The sequence below is a fragment of the Cervus elaphus genome, chromosome 15 (assembly GCF_910594005.1).
Source record: "Cervus elaphus chromosome 15, mCerEla1.1, whole genome shotgun sequence".
NCBI lineage: Eukaryota > Metazoa > Chordata > Mammalia > Artiodactyla > Cervidae > Cervus > Cervus elaphus.
The window spans coordinates 73,347,652-73,365,432 of NC_057829.1; the positions used below are offsets into that span (position 1 = coordinate 73,347,652).

At 37.6% G+C, this 17,781-nt stretch overlaps 1 protein-coding gene across 2 annotated transcripts in view; it reads left to right on the plus strand.

Annotated features, from left to right (window-relative positions):
* MXI1 (MAX interactor 1, dimerization protein) overlaps positions 1-17,781 on the plus strand; it is an 87,720-nt gene extending 69,939 nt beyond the window's left edge. For both annotated transcript variants that reach the window (XM_043924744.1, XM_043924745.1), the window contains exons 4-6: positions 8,502-8,616; positions 9,235-9,406; positions 15,244-17,781. In XM_043924744.1, coding sequence (XP_043780679.1) covers positions 8,502-8,616; positions 9,235-9,406; positions 15,244-15,407 — 451 coding nt within the window. In that variant the 3' untranslated portion in view covers positions 15,408-17,781. The remainder of the gene's footprint in view (positions 1-8,501; positions 8,617-9,234; positions 9,407-15,243) is intronic.

Consider the following 17,781-nt stretch of genomic DNA (forward strand, 5'->3'; position numbering starts at 1 on the left):
GACTGATCTCCTTTAGGATGGACTGGTTGGATCTCCTTGCAGTCCAAGGGACTCTCAAGAGTCTTCTCCAACACCACAGTTCAAAAGCGTCAATTCTTCAGTGCTCAGCTTTCTTCACAGTCCAACTGTCACATCCATACATGACCACTGGAAAAACCATAGCCTTGACTAGATGGACCTTTGTTGGCAAAGTAATGTCTCTGCTTTTTAATATGCTATCTAGGTTGGTCATAACTTTCCTTCCAAGCAGTAAGCGTCTTTTAATTTCATGGCTGCAATCACCATCTGCAGTGATTTTGGAGCCCAAAGAAATAAAGTCAGCCACTGTTTCCACTGTTGCCCCATCTATTTCCCATGAAGTGGTGGGTGAGTTAGAGAGGCCCAGAAATATCCATTGGAAATTGTTACATCTTTTCTATCCACCATGGGCCATTTTTCTGTTTGGTTATTGGAAGAACTGAAATGACTAAAAAGTATGGATTCATTCTAAGCTGGAAGGTAATTAGAATATAATGTGATTAGTGTAAAAATCAAGTGTTTATTATCTGAGAAAGGTGATATGGCAAAGAAGCCCTCATGGAAGAAACAGTAGTTTGTGGATTGATGAATGAGTTAGATGCCCAGTGGACAGTGGAGGAAAGGGTATTCCAGGTAGAGAAATCAGAAAATAGAAACCTTTGGTTTGTGGAAGAGTTTTGCAAAAGGGAATGGATAGTGACCAGTGAGGCTAGAAGGATGGTAGGCAGGTAAGATTAAGACAGATTGTCTGTCTTCAGACAGATAAAGATTACTACTGTCATCTTTAAAAATTTTTTACAGCATGTAATTCAGGGCATAATAGGGTGTAGCTTGTTGTTTGCGGATGGTCATTGTTATTGACTGGCAGTTAATTGTCTTCATATCTCTGAGTTGTGAAGAGTAAATGAAATTTCGGCCTATATAGAATCTGTGTAGCTTAAGAAAGAATATGCCACTATTTGTCATCATTAATTTATTGAGTACTCACATTTCTCGCCCATTCACTTGCGCCCCCCCCCCCCCGCTTTTTCTCTCTCTCTAAACCTTTGAAAAACATAATCCCAACAGTAATCCAGAATTGATGTTCTGAAGTCCCAAGTTCTTATAGTAATCTGTGGTAATTTGCTTTAATAGTTTAACATAGATTCCTGGAGGCCCTTGGTTGTAGTGTGAAATAATGAGAGATTTGTTTGAAGTTTTTATTTTAAAAATACACTTTACATTATCTCTGTTTCTGTATAAAATAGTGTTTTTTTCCTAAATCTTTGAGGAAAACTATGACTTCTGGAAGGCCTACTGTGTTTAACTTTCTGGCTTTAAATACTGTCGGCTCCCTAACCCAGAGTAGAACTACTTTGATTTTATTGGGAGAAAGTGGTTTTAAAAAAATCTTTGAGGAATGAGTAATGTGTATCTCAACCTTACTGATTTTATTCCTTATCTTGTATATAGATGAGCCCTTTAGTGGTGAGGTGGATAATGTGACTATAGAACAATTTATATTATTATAATATTATGTAGTTTATATAATTTACAACTTCATTATAGCAATTGTTGATATTCCTATCTCGTTATTTTATAAGATACCAAATGAATTAAGGGGAATATTAATGAAAGCAGCTTTTTTTTTTTTTTTGGAAGAGTGAGAAGAGGGTCCTAGCTATTCTCCTAAGTTTTAATTTTGTTTTCATTAAACCCCGTGACACCACAGTCAATTCTGATGCTAGGGAAATGCCGCTTACCATGTTGCTCACTGGGAGTTAATAGTCTGTTTATTTTTTTATGAAGTAGATAGTACATAGACTGTAAATGAAACATATAATTATCATGTGCCATTTTATGGGAATAGCATGCCTAAAGCTTATTTCACAAATAGGATAAGCTGAACAGCAGTATATAATATCAGTTTTTGTAAATAAAATTCATGAGTAGCATGATTGTGCTTGGATTCTGGATCTGCAATATCTTTAATGTCATTTTTTAATAAGAAAAGGAAGCAGGCAGGTTTTTGTTTTTTGTTTTTGGTAACTTTGCAGACTTTCAGAAAATTCTCAACATGTTACATTTTAGAGAAATGCTGGAATATAAAATGTGTGGGATAAGCAGCTAGCTGCTGTCATGTACAGAAGTGTTGTGTAGTTGGGAAACCTGGCCACGAGCCACTACAGCTTTGAAGAATGTGGCTCAAGGGAGGACTCAGCCCGTTGCATAACGTTCAACAGAGAGGAATACAAGTACTGTCCCTATCACTTGACTTGTTTTCCATTTTTATTTAGTTACTTGGCAAAGTCTTGGTATCCCATAGTGGAGGAATGAAAGACAAGCAAGTTTCAGTGAAGGACCATGCCTCCAAGGGCATCAGCCAACGGATGGTTTGTGAGGCTGGGCAGGTGTTAAATTTCTTATTGTTGTTGGGCAGAGGAATAAGAGTTTCAAGAGACAACTTGAAAAACATCATCATATGATACTTGCAATTTTTTTCTGAAAGGGAATTCTTTCCTCTCTCTCCCCTCAACACTGTGTGTGCCTCTTCTGGTTGATATACCTATGCTTTAAAATATCATAGCTACTGGCAGGGGCCATTTTATAGCAAAATCATTTCCCCTCATGTTCTGTGATATTTCAGTTTGGCAGTAAAGTTTACAAGGTTTGAAATCAAAAGCAGCACTGGTTCCTTTAGGGAAAAATGATCCCAATCTACCAAAATAAAAGCCAAACAGACTCTAATTGTTCCTTTTCCCACAAGGGGCTTGCCCTTTTGGAAGGTGTGGGTAATTTTGATAGGACCTTCTCTCTAACAGGGTTAGTCACTGGGAATTGCCTCTTCCCCTGGGAAAAACCCACTTTTATATCTCATTTTAAAACAGACCTCAAAGTGTCTTTGAAAATAAAATTACTTTGCTATCTTTTCATTGTCTTGCTGCCTCACTCTCTGCAAGGAGACTCCAGTTTTCTCACAGGGCGTTTCCTGCTACAGTGTCTAATTCTAATTTTGCTTTACAGTCACACATGCTAAATTAGGAAAGATTTTAGTTGTATAGTTTTTATTGAGCTATCAATGTGTTGTGAAAAGTAAATGCTAACCAGGGTGCTAAATTCTTTTCCATCAAGTTTAACTATGTAAATTTACAATGCTAGGTTTTTTCCTATTGGTTGTTAGTCTAGTGTTCATCAGAATATTCAGAACAACAGCCTTAAGTTTCCCCAACCTTCTTATACTTTGACTATCGGTGCAGGACCGTGCCTTTCATGGTTCCTCCACTCCGTGACGACTTGAAAAACATCATCTTATGATACTTGCAAGTTTCTTCTCAGTACATAAGGGTTTTCAAATCAAACCAAGCTTTTTTTCTTCTCTGTCTCTTGTCCTTTTTTCTTCTGCCAGCGTCTTACAGTTCATGATTTGGCAACTCCGTCCAGGAGACTCCAGAGCCACCAGTCACATGAGAATGAAGGCAAGAAAAGAAAGGACCAGATGGCATCAAAAGATATGCCTTTCTAGGTCATTGGTGGTTAAGCTTGCAATCTGGTTACCAGCAGGGAGACTGGGGGACAGGGTGGAGAGCAGCACAGCACCATTGTAAGGGAAGAAGAATTCTGTCATACAATTCGTTTTGTAATTTGCTGAAGAGAAAAAACTTACATATGGAAGATAATGGATTTTTCTAATTTAACTTTCCAGTTTACAGTCACAGGGAATCCATTGCATTTACTTAAAGGGGCATATAAGCACATGGAAAAACTGTGTATATTTGAATGGCCACTTTGAAAAGTGTGGCTCCGCCTTGGTCAGCTGCTATCCTTTCAACTTCCATTAACCCTTTGTTACTCTGTTCTCCTAATGCCTGATTCACTTACAAGTATTAATACAAAAACTGGAGGAAATAACATTTAGCTCCCCCACATATACCTGTCCCCTTAGAAGAGCAGAGGACATCATTCACACTCATTCTTCATGAGGACCCTACTTACAAAATATGGACAATGGCATCACTGGCCTTTGTAAGACATATCTCAGGGTATGTTTTCTTGGTATAAACTGTATCTTGGAACACATTTAAAACTACTTGACTGAAGAAATGTTCAGTAGTGGAACCCTTCTACCCTGTTGGTGGGAATGTAAATTGGTCCAGGGACTATGGAGAACAGCATGCGTGCACGCTAAGTCGCTTTAGTCATATCTGGCTCTTTGTGACTCTGTGGATTGTAGCCTGCCAGTCTCCTCTGTCCATGGGATTCTCCAGACAATACTGGAGTGGGTTGTCATGCCCTCCTCCAGGGGATCTTCCTGACCTAGTGATCGAACCCATGTCTCTTAGATCTCCTGCATTGGCAGGCAGGTTCTTTACCATTAGCACCACCTGGGAGGCCTGGAGAACAGTATAGCGGGTCCTTAAAAAAGTGAAAACAGAGTTACCATATAATCCTGCAATTGTACTCCTGGAGTATATATCCAGAGAAGACTAATTCAAAAAGATATATACACCCCAATGTTTATTGCAGCACTATTTATAATAGCCAAGACATGGAAGCAGCCTAAATGTTCACCAAGGGATGAATGATAAAGGAGATGTGGTGTGTATAGACACACACACACATATATATAATGGAATCTTACTCAGCCATAAAAAAGAAGGAAATGCTATTTGCAGCAACATGGATGAACCTAGAGATTATCAGATTAAGTGAAGTAAGTCAGATATAGAGAAAGACATCATATGATATCACTTATTTGTGGAACCTGAAAAAATGATATAAATGAATTTATGAAACAGAAATAGACTCACAGACATAGAAAATAAAATTATGGTGGGGAGATAAATTAGAGTTTGAAATATACACACTTCTATATATAAAACAAACAAGGACCTACTGTATAGCACAGGGAATTATATTCAGTATCTTGTAGTAGCCTATAATGGAAAAGAATCTGAAAAAAAAAAAAAGTGTGTGTGTGTACACACACACACATAGATATAAAACCAAATCACTTTGCTGTCCACCTGAAACTAATGCAACATTGTAAATTAACTACACTTCAATTTTAAAGAATGATCTAAAAAATTGACTTGACTGAAGAAATGTTCAGTAGTGACTAACAGTATTTTGGAGGGGCAGTCTGCCTTCCTGGCTCATTTAGACATTACTTACACCTTGACTCCTTTGGCCTTGGCAGTTCCTGATCTGACAGTGCTGTTGTACATCACCAGACTGCTGAACTTGGTTGATATTTCCTTATTGAATTCCAACTCAGTTGTTTTGTTGTGAATGAAAAAATCTAAAGTATTTTTAATTTTAGGTTTAAACTTGGTCCCAATATTTGAATTTTAAATTTTTTACTGTTTTAATTACCTTGCTTTTTTCATAAACAAATTCAGTATCCTTTAAGTTTCAACCTCTTTTATTAGGCTGTCTTCTTCAGTTATAATCTCTTCTTTCATTTAGATTCTGTCACCCTTGATATCTGTATGACTCATTTCATTGTGAACCAACTGAAACAAAATATATTTCATTCTGTAGTCTAGATTGTAAACTGTTAAAATTTACCTTTCTTTTTTTACTTCTCCCACTCAAGCATCCAGAACATTGCTGAGTACACAAAAGTCATGTAATAAATATACAACTGAATGATTTTTTAAAAGGAGAAAACCAACATTTTAATATTGTTAGTTGATTTCTGCCCAGATTTTATTTTTTCACATTAAAGGATAGTTCATTTTATTCATCTTTTTCATCTTTATCATTTTTTATTTATCTAGTTGATTTACACTGATGTGCCAATCTCTGCTGTACAACAGTGACTGTTATACATACATGTTACACATATACATATACATACACACATATGTTACACATACATATATATATATATATTCTTTTTTTAAAGTATTCTTTTCCTGGTTTATCCCAGGAGATTGGAAATCGTTCCCTGTACTATCCCTGGGACCTTGTTGTTTATCCATTCTAAATGTAATATTTGCATCTGCCAACCCCAGACTCTCCCGCCCATACCTCTCCCGCCCCCCTACTCCCACCTTGGGAACCACAAGTCTGATCTCTGTGTCTGTGAGTCTGTTTTATATGTAGGTATATTAATTTGTGACGTATTTTAGATTCCACATGTAATGATATCATATGGTATTTGTCTTTCTGATTTACTTTTAGTATGATCATCTCTACTTTTATCCATGTTGCATGATAATCTCTACTTTTATCCATGTTGCAGTACATTCTGCTTAGATTTTAATATGACTTTTAGATTTTACAAAACAGAAAATTGACCCACACATTTTTTTCTGCACCCCCCCCCCATTTTTTTCTTGATGTACAACTGTAGTAAGGAGTCATCTGAAACTTCTTAAACTAAAAGTTCTACATATGTACTGAATTTCTGGGATTAAATATGACAAGTTATTCCTTTGGCAAAATACTTGTTAACTTTGCAATTTTTTTTAGATGATTGAATTCAAAGCCCTCTTGGGAGCCTCTAATTATTGCAAGAGAACCACCAGTCTCTCTCCACCCTCCAGTCATATCATATGAGTTCAGTTATTAGGCATATGCTATAATAATACTAATGAAGAGTTTAAAGGCCCTTTTTACTGTGGACCTTATTTTGTTTAGTTTTAGCCTGTGATCATGTGAGAGTCCTCACCTAAGAAATTTTCCAATTAAAAATTACAATTCTGTGATTTTGGTTTGTACATCAGGGGAGGAGAGTGACTTTAAAATTGTTAAATCTCATTAACCAGGAATCCATTGATAAACTTTTAAGGAAAATTAAAAAAAATTTTTTTTCTTTATCCACATCAGGTATGTCAGGTTTCAGCCTGCAGCCAATTACTAGATTTGAGTTATTGACCTCAATAAAGAGGTTTGGAATGGAAATACTAACAGACCTCTAACTATGCTGGGCTAGTAGGTACTAGAAGAATCTTGACAATTCATCAGCCAAACCTCACTTCACTACCGTTAACATCCTTGCCTGTCAGTGACATAATTGGCTGCCTTCTGCTATCTCTCCTTGAACTTGCTAGCATTTGAGAATTTCTCTTGACATTATTTCTTATGTAGTAAGGCAGAGAAAGCATAGTTTGATGGGTGAGCTAGTAAACCGTTTGACCGTCTTTGAGGAGAAAATGGAGGATGTGTTTTGGTCCTGCGGCAGTTGACACAGTTGCTAAATGTTCAATTATAGTTCTTTAAGGAATAGGGCTAATCTGTGAACACATACGTGGGTTTTCTTTTCAGATAGACTACCAACTTGTGGATTAAGTTGTACATTATGAACTGCAGAACCAGATATGTAAACTAATATTGTTTCAGGGTGAAATTATGTATCCAGAATTCTCATCATGGTAATCATAGTTCCTGTAGGGTAGGCACATGGGCTTCTCTGGTAGCTCAGCTAGTAAAGAATCCCCCTGCAATGGAGGAGACCTGCGTTCGATCCCTGAGTTGGGAAGATCCCCTGGAGGAGGGCATGGCAACCCATTCCAGTATTCTTGCCTGGAGAATCCCCATGGACAGAGGAGCCTGGCGGGCTATGGTCCAGGGACTCAAAAAGAGTCAGACATGACTGAGCAACTTCAGCACAGCACAGCAGAGCACACAGGGCACATGGAATGTACATTCACGAGGCTCTCTGCTAGCATATACAGGAAACATTTCCCTATCCAGCCCACCGGATGAGTGCGTTAAAGAGTACAGTGACTTTTGGTGAAGAATTCTGTCACCTGGCTTTTTTCCAGGTGTAGAATATGGGAGGTGGGTAGTAAGAGAGGGGAGAGGGAGACAGAGAAATAAAAAGGAAAAGCTAATGATAGCTGATACACTTAGATATTAGGAAGCAGGGGACTATTTTATAGGTTGTTGATTCAGTGCCTGGAATTGACCTTAGAGCCATGTATTTTGTTTCACCCTATCCTCACTGGCCACAAAATTTTGCTGTTTTTTTTGTGTTGGATCATATGAAGTTGTCATTTTTATAAGCGAGAAATGGCTGAGTATCAGAAATTTTATATGGTTTAAACTAATGCATAATAATATAAACACTATAGGATGGCTACGGTGTGTGTGTGAATGAAAGGTGGAAGGGAGGAAATGGAAATTTATGAGCCTTTTCGGGTAGTGAAGCTGAAAACCTCTAACCTAGCCTTTGGTCTTATACATTCAAAATCAAATACAGTTGCCCAATGTTTTCCTACTTCGACATTAATACAGTTGAGAAAGTTTATGGGACTGGTTAAATCACCTGTGACAGAGGTTACCATTGGGGATAATAATCTGAAGTGACCAATGTCTGCCGTGTACAACAAAAGTGGCAGGAGACGGAAGCCAGGAGTAGGCACGCCTGCACTTGAATTCAGATACTTTTTTGAAACTGAATAATGTGCAAGTTCTTATTTGTCTTAAAATAGGCTCTAAGATGTTTTTAGTGGAATATTCAGACTGCTGATTTGACTTACCTTTGTCTTTCTTAGACGAGCTCATCTTCGCCTGTGTTTAGAACGCTTAAAAGTTCTGATTCCACTAGGACCAGATTGCACCAGGCACACGACACTTGGTTTGCTCAACAAAGCCAAAGCACACATCAAGGTAGGAATTTTTTTTTTTTTTATCTTATTTTCACATGACTCTGTCAGTCCTGCTCTCTTTTTAGTAGTGATTTCTGTTCACATATATTAGCTAGCTCACAATGCTCTCCTTTAATAACTGACCTCAAGAGAAATTTTCTGAAAATTTAACGCTAATCTGATAGGAACAACATAATCTGATCACACTAAATTGTTTTGACAGCATGGCCATTTTAAGAGCTGGGAATACCAGGAAAATAACAGTTACTCTGCTGATACCCGAAGGAAGGCAGTTGTGCCCCCTGGTGGAGATGACTCTGGCTGTGTCCCTCAGTGTTTTTCCATCAGGCTGTGCTGCAGAGCAGTTTTCTCTTTTATGGCAATAATTTGACAGACTTTGAAAACCCCATATTGTTATAGTAATGTAGCATTCATTATACACACACACACACAAAGTGAAGAAAAAATTAGTTTTGATGTTTAAAAATACATACTTATGTATGTTTTTATACACACACATATACTTGTATAGTCATTCATGTTTTCTCTGTCAAAGAATAAATCTTCTGAGATGTTAGGAATCAATTTTACTGTTTGTACTGTACAACACACAAACTTAAATATCACTGTATCATTTCAGAAACTTGAAGAAGCTGAAAGGAAGAGCCAGCACCAGCTAGAGAATTTGGAACGAGAACAGAGATTTTTAAAGCGGCGACTGGAACAGCTGCAGGGTCCTCAAGAGATGGAACGAATACGAATGGATAGCATTGGATCAACTATTTCTTCAGATCGTTCTGATTCAGAGCGAGGTAGGCAGTGAGCTTCTTCCCTAATGAAACACAAACCATCCCTGTCTCTGAATTTAGAGAGGGTAGGATAGGTGGCATTGTGTTTGCTTCCTTCTTCTACACCAACACTGTATGCAGCAGTCACAACATTGTCTAGCAAAGCCTGTATGAACTATAGAACATTTTTTCTTGATTATATATATATATACACACACATATATATATATATATATATATCAAATATTCCACTTTGAAAAAATTTTAGACTTAAAGTTGTAAGCTTTCTGTAGAAAATTGTTCTCATATACCCTTCACCCAGGTTCCTCTAATTTTAATCTTATGTAACCATAATACAGCTACTGAAACCAAGAAATTAACATTCATACAATACTATTCATCTATTAACCTTATTCAGATGTCACTACTTTTCCTAATAATGTTCTGTGTCTGATCCAGGATCCGGTGTAAGATCTCCATTGCCTTAGAAATATTTCTTCAGTCTTTCTTTCGTGACCATGACACATTTGAAGAATATTGGTCATTATTTTATTTTATACAGTGTTCCTCAATTTGGGTTTATCTGATGTTTTCTGTTAGACCGAGGTGTTACATATTTGAGGGAAGAAATACCACAGAAGTGATGTTGTGCCCTTCTTAGTTCATTGTATCAGGAAGATACATGATGTTGATATGTTTTATTACTGGTGATGTTAATTTTTATATCTGTATTTTAAAGTACGACACCCTCCATTTCTCGTTACATCTGTCCCAGAACATTTGTCTTTGGCAGAATTAAAGAAAAACAACCAGAAAAGAAATTGTAATTGTTTGAATTTTACTGATCTGTTCATCTATAGCTCCCACCACATCAGGCCTCACACCACAATAAAAGATCCCAGAGGTGAACTCTGGTCACTTCATATTTGGGAAACTAGAGCTCACAAGGTTTTGAGGATTCTGAAACAAAAGAGAAAATTTTGTAAAATTTCTTTTTATTATGGAAATTTGAAAAAAAAATTTATTATTTTTGGTTGCTGTGCAAGCACTTTCCTCTAGTTGTAGTCTAGAGGTTCCTCGAGGCTGCTCTTCAATGCAGTGTACAAGCTTCTCATCACAGTAGCTTCTCTTGTTGGGCTCTAGAGACCAGGCTCAGTAGTGGTGGCATATGGGCTTGGTTGCCCTGAGGTATGTGGAATCTTCCTGAACCAGGGATTGAACCCATGTCTCCTGCATTGGCAGGTAGATTCTTAACCACTGGACTACCAGGGAAGTCCTAGTATGGAAAATTTAAAACATATACTAAAGTAAATAGAATAATGAACTCTCAGGTATCCATCATCCAGCTTGGACAGCTGTCAACATATTGTCATTCTTTTTTCACCTGTTCTCTACCACCTGTATGCCCTGACCATTTCTTCTGAAGTTTTTAAAATCAAACCTCAGGTAACATTTCATTTTGTTCCTAAATACTTCAGTATGTATCTTTAATAAAAAGGACTTTAAAAAATACATAATACTGTTATAACATCCCATAAAATTAATATTGAGTTGGCCAAAAGTTCATTTGATTTTTTTCCATAAGATGGGTCTAGTATTGCTTAGTTGTCTTTAATTTCACTCACAACAATTTTATTAGATTGTACTGTGATAGCTCTCATATCAGTGTGCATACTTTTAAAAACTTTAGTGAATTTTCATGTAGCCATTTTAATATTGAAGATGGAAGAAAAAAAACATTTTCAGAATATTATATTATTTCAAGAAAGGTAAAAATGCAACTGAAACACAAAGATTTGTGCAGTTTATGGCGAAGTTGCCATGACTAATCAAATATGTCAAAAGTAGTTTGTGAAGTTTTGTGCTGGAGATTTCTTGCTGGACAATGCTTCACAGTCAGGTTGAAGTTGATAACAATCAGATTGAGACATTAATTGAGAACAATAAATGTTATACCACGAAGGAGACAGTTGACATACTCAGAATATCCAAATCAAGCATTGAAGATCATTTGCATCAACTTGATTATGTTAATCGCTTTGTTTGGGTTCCACATAAGAAGGTACTTGACTGTATTTCTGCATGCGATTCTCTGCTGAAACATAACAAAAGCATTCTGTTTTTAAATCAAATTGTGATGGACAATGAAAAGTGGATACTGTACAATAATGTGGAATGGAAGACATCGCGGAGCAAGCAAATTGAAGCACCAAGCACATCATCCAAAGGTTATCTTGTGTATATGGTGGAACTGGAAGGAGTCCTCTATTATGAGCTCCTTCCGGAAAACCAAATGATTAACTGCAACAAGTACTGCTCCCAGTTAGACCGAGTGAGAGCAGCACTCAACGAAAAGCATCTGTAATTAGTCAACAGAAAACGCATTATCGTCCATCAGGGTACCACAAGACTGCTTGTTTATTTGATGACCAGGCAAAAACTGTTCCAGCTTGACTGGGAAGTTCTGATTCATCCGCTATATCCACAAGACATTCCACCTTCTGATTTCCATTTATTTCAGCCTTTACAAAATCTTAATGGAAAAAATCTTAGTTCTCTGAAAGACTATCTTTTTCAGTAAAGAACTGTTCCAGGTGCCTTTTACAAAGTTTTAGGAAGATGGAATTATGAAGTTGCCTGAAAAGTGGCAGAAGGGAGTGGAACAAAACTGAATTTGTTGTTCAGTAAACTGCTTGGTGAAAGGGAAAAATCTGTCTTGTATTTTTACTTAAAAACCAAAGAAACTTTATGGCCAACCCAATAAAATTGGATAATCCTATTTAATGTCATCTAACACCCAGTCTCTGATTGGAGAGGGAAATGGCAACCCACTGCAGTATTCTTGCCTGGAGAATCCCAGGGACGGGGGAGCCTGGTGGGCTGCCATCTATGGGGGTCGTACAGAGTCAGACACCACTGAAGCGACTTAGTAGCAGCAGCAGCAGGAGCAACACCTAGTCTCTGATAGATTTTTCTCAAAAAAGGCATTGGTGTGTTTGAATCAGAATCCGAAGTCTACATTACATTTGTTTGTACCTTTTAAGTACAGTTGGCCTTTGAACAGCACAAGTGTGAACTGCACAGGTACATTTATTTGTAGGTATTTTTCATTAAATATGTGGTACAGTACTACATGATCCATGGTTGGTTGAATCTGCAGATAGGGAGGACTGACTGTAACAGTAGACTCAGATTTTTGTCTCTTTGTGGAGGGTTGGCATCCTTAACCCCCCATGCTGTTCAAGGGTCAACTGTACTTCTCTAGTTTTCCCTTTCCCACTTTTTTTTCAATGCCATTTATTTGTTGTAGAACCTGGGAAACTGGATAATTTTTCTTACAGTTTCCCACATTCTAGATGTGACTGAATGAATCTTCATGGTGTCATTTAACATGTTCTGCCCTCATATTTCTTGTAAACTGGTTGACAGGTATAGGGGTTTGATTATATTCAGGTTTTTTTTTTTTTTGGAGGCACAGATACTTCATAGGTAGTGCTGTGTATTTCCTGTTATATCAGTATTATTTTTAATTGCCCCATGCTAGTGATAACATTGGTCAGTGGGTTCAGATGATGTCATCTTGATACATTAATGCAAATATATCAGCCTTTTACTTAATAGTTCAACAGTTATTGATGATTGTTGCCCTGATCATTATTTCATTAGGTGTTCCCAAAATAGTGATTTTCTATCATTGTTGTTTATTAACTTTTTCTTCTTTAAAGAACAGTTTTTCATCAACTTTCTGGTTACCTTCAAATAAAGTCTTTACTAGAAAGATGGGATAAATGCTTGCTTTTGCTTTATCAATTTTCTGAGTAATGAATTGGCACCTTAGCAATCTCCAGAGATAACTTTTTTGTTTAACTCTTTGTTTTTATCTTGTAAACTCATTATTTTTTCATGTACTGAATATGTCCCAATCCACTGTAGTCATTCTTGTCAGTTCTTTTTAATACCTGAATTCCACATATTCTGTGCTGCTGCTGCTAAGTCGCTTCAGTCGTGTCCGACTCTGTGCGACCCCATAGACAGCAGCCCACCAGGCTCCCCCGTCCCTGGGATTCTCCAGGCAAGAACACTGGAGTGGGTTGCCATTTCCTTCTCCAATGCATGGAAGTGGAAAGTGAAAGTGAAGTCTCCCAGTCGTGTCCAACTCTTAGTGACCCCATGGTGTGCAGCCCACCAGGCGCCTCCGTCCATGGGATTTTCCAGGCCAAGAGTAGTGGAGTGGGGTGCCATTGCTTTCTCCACATATTCTGTGGGAACCTTTCAAATAGGTTTTTAACAGAACCCTAGGAGTTCTTGGATTTGTTGTCATTATGTAAAAGCTTACTTTTTTTGTGTGGCACTTGGTTTTGAAGAACAGTAGTTCACCAGAAGCAGCAGCAAGAGCCTCAAGGTCATAATGCATTTATGAGTGAGAGGCATAGCAGAAATAACCCTGCGTAAGGAGGTAGACCTTCGTCCTCGTCTTTCTTTTGCTGGCTACAAAGCTGTGTGACCTTGTTGAGTCTTCAGGCTTTAGCTGCCCTTGCTGCTATTATCTCCTCCAAATTTCAGAGAGGTAGTATGTCTTCATGATACCATTCCTGTTCTTACCTGGCAGCCCTCTTTCCCAGTGTTAGGGACTTTTAAATTTAGCATGCTCTATTGGATAGGGTGTTTTGATTTTGTTTCCCAAGTGCAGGTCGGATGAGTGTTCTGTGATCTAGGAAACACTAAATAGCCTGTGAAGGATTAATGGATATGAAGCAAATAGTTATGCATTCATAGGATTATTTGTACAGTTTGCTGGATAACTGAGTGCATTTTAAAAAGATTGCTAAAACTTTTTGAAGCAGTATGCCGTCTTGAAAATTATATTCTTCAAAATGACTTGCTCTGTCTTCTTGTGCTCAGCTAGAATCCACTTTTCTAAAGCAACTGTGATCAGTGTGAACCGTTAAAATCAATGCCAATATGAAACATCAAGCTTTTGAATTTAAGAGAATTGAAGGGAGAAAATAGTCTTTTGGCTCAGTTTAAAAAAAAAAAGTATTGCTTTTTATGTATTATTGCTGATTGCATATGTAGTATTTAACAGTTAAAATACAGTATGTATAGATAGCTGGGTCACATGTATTTAGATTTTATCATGTTTTGTTTTTGAAGTAAAGTTAAATACCACCAGTATTTAAAATGCCTTTACTATAATCTTTACTATAGATCTGACTATAATCCAGAGACTCTTAAGCCTCATGCCCTCATTTCAAGCTATATTTGATAAAAGAAAATTAATTTGAAGACAAGTCTGTGTTCTCTTTGCACTTTATAATGATTGTTTATTTTGGTTACTGAAAAGTCAGAGATCTTTATGATGGATCCTGGAAGTCTATAGAACTATACCACCAAAGGCCTGGATGGATACATATTCTATCTAGTTCATCTATATTATGTTATGTTCCCCCTCCCCACCAACCCCCATGAAGGGAGTTCTGTTTAAACATCACTGAGAATTAGTTTCTAGTTTAAGGCAAAACAGATGTTGTTAAGCCACTCAGCATTGGGATCTTTTAATATTAAACACTAATTCCCAAATAGGTCAAGTGCTTTTGGTGGAAGGTCTAGACAGACTGGTGTCAAAAGCTTTAGTAAACTTGCTACATAAATTGAGACCACCACTGTATACCAGACATTTCTTTGCAAATATATCCATTTCTCATCTTTGGTTCCTTCTGATCTTAAAGAGATCGCTGATAACAGTTTGTATAGTAATTCCTCTGTACTACAAAAGTAATTACTTTTCCTCATACCCTGTTCGTTCTTGCCAGTGCACATATACTGGATTACTAACGTTCCTCCTTTTTTCCCTTTGGCAGAGGAGATTGAAGTGGATGTTGAAAGCACAGAGTTCTCCCATGGAGAAGTGGACAATATCAGTACCACCAGCATCAGTGACATTGATGACCACAGCAGCCTGCAGAGTGTTGGGAGTGACGAGGGTTACTCCAGTGCCAGTGTCAAACTTCCGTTCACTTCCTAGAACCCAGCATGACATGACAGTGCAGGGCAAAATACTCACTGGGCCAGTTCAATCCAAACAATCTCTTAAATTGGGTTCATGATGCAGTCTCCTCTTTAAAGCTAAGCAAAACTATACTTGAACAAAAGGGTTGAGAGACCTCTATTTAAGCAAATACTTAGCAAAAAGTGGGGCAGAGCCTCCCCAGCAGAACAAATATTCATATTTGAAAATCACAGTTTCTAATGGCAGCAGAAAATGTGTGTGAAATTTTCTCAATTTGATTTAGTTGATTTGAAAGAGGACACTGGAGATTACATCCTCTTTTTCTAGTTTCTAGTTTGCTCCTATCACATTGATTGAGTAGACACATTTAAGGATGGGATTATGAACCCTTCCCGCTCTTTGTTCCTAAAAACAAACAAGAATCAAACCTATAGTAATGACAAGATAATCAGGCATTAATCTTGGATAGCTAAAAAGCTATTAAAACAGCCTAGGACAGCTTATCATGAAGCCTGTGGATGATCTTTATAAAAAGGAAAAAAAAAAAACTCATTTCATGCTCTGCAAAAGGAGAGACTCCCATGAAGCCTTTTGAAAGGGATCATCATGCAGCTCAGCTTTCTGTTGGATTCCATGCTAAGCAAGCTAACCTTATCCTGCATTGTTAGCACTAGGGCACCCAATCGCCAGCTCTACAGTCAGCCGCCCTTAGGCCGTTGGGCACATGGGGCAGTCCCTGTGCGTGACAGCCTCTACCACGCAGGGCCTGATTTCGGATTGAGGGGCCAGAAGGAAAAAGCTTCACGTGCCTCTGTGTCTGCGTGGGCCAGAAGAGTTGTACACGCAGATTAGCAGGCCAAGGTCTGAGCCACGGCAGCATTTTTATTTCAGATTTTGATAACTGTTTGTATGTGTTGAAAACCAAAATGACATCTTTTTAAAGCTTGTCCATAAAAAACATAGACGTCTTTTATAGTGTAAAACACATGGGAAAAAATCATCTATTTTGATGCAGCATTTGATAATGATAAAACACCTCACACCTCACTCTTTATAGTGCACAAAATGAATGAGGTCTGGGCTAAGTAGAAAAAAGGTCAGTGCTGTTTTGTTTTCTTTTAGAATCATTACCTTTTATCATCTCTTAACCATCTGATATCTATAGTAGACACACTATCATAGTTAACATAGTTAAGTTTGGCACTTGTCTCATTTTAATGTAAAGATTTGCTTCCGTTTTCCTACAGGCAGTCTCTCTCCTTCCTCACAGCCCCATTGTGCAGGTGCTATTGTTGCTCTTGTCAATATTTTCAGAAACGTTATTTTACGTGAAATTTCTAGCCTGCACTTTGATGTCATGTGTTCCCTTTGTCTTTCAAGCTCCAAGGTTCTCCCCGGCCCTCCCCCTTACCCTGGGAAGCCTTGGAGACCTTACCCTGACTCTTTGGACTTCGTATACTTTAAATAATTTAACTACCCTTAATTACTTAAAAAAGGAAAAAAAAAGCTTTATGATTTTCATAACTTATTGCTGATTTTAATGGGTTAATTTCAGTCCTGTAGTTCTATTTTGTTTAGATAGGGCTGGGCAAGGAAAAAGAAAATAAAGACAACCATATTTAGCAGTGCAGTTGAGTTGTGTGTATAATGTTAAACTATCCTTTGTTAGTAGCACTTTTAACAGCTCTCACTGCTTCTATAAAGTGAACCATCTTGGTCATACAAAAGGCCTCATCATAAACTTATTTGTTCTTGTGCTCTTCCTGTGCCTCCAGAAATATTTTATCCTTGATTGTGGTATGTTTGAGTGAAAGAAATTCTTTGAAGTAGATGTGTGAAAAACTGCATGCCTTTAGAAGCCCATTATTAGAACTTGCTACTTCAGGTGCTGGGGACTTAATGCAAAATATGGTAAAAGAAATTTGTTTCTGTGGCCCAGATAAATTATTTCTGGTTTCATTTATAATTACTCCTGGCCAAGTCAAAATATTCCTCTATATGCTTACTTTTGACTTTCCCAAGGGAGACAGTTTGAAGACTCTGCTAACTACCATGGAAAGTAAATGGAAGCCAGTGACAGTGTTTCTGTTTTGTTATTCCCATGGCAGTCACTTGAATCACTTGCCTAGGGCTGGAATTTAGGACTTCATTTAGGTGAACTTGAGGCGCTGCCATTTTGCTGTATATGTACAGGATGGTGGGCTGGGAAGCCTTTGTCACAAACCTATAGAACCTATTTCAACTGCCCCCTAAATTACTCCTTCCCTGAATTTGTTTCCCTTGGGGGAAGGGAATGGATTGTATGATGAGTAAGTATTAATTTTTTAAAAGACAAACTGACTTTGAAGATACAAAAAGTTAACTGCAAGAAATAAAAATTGTGAATGAA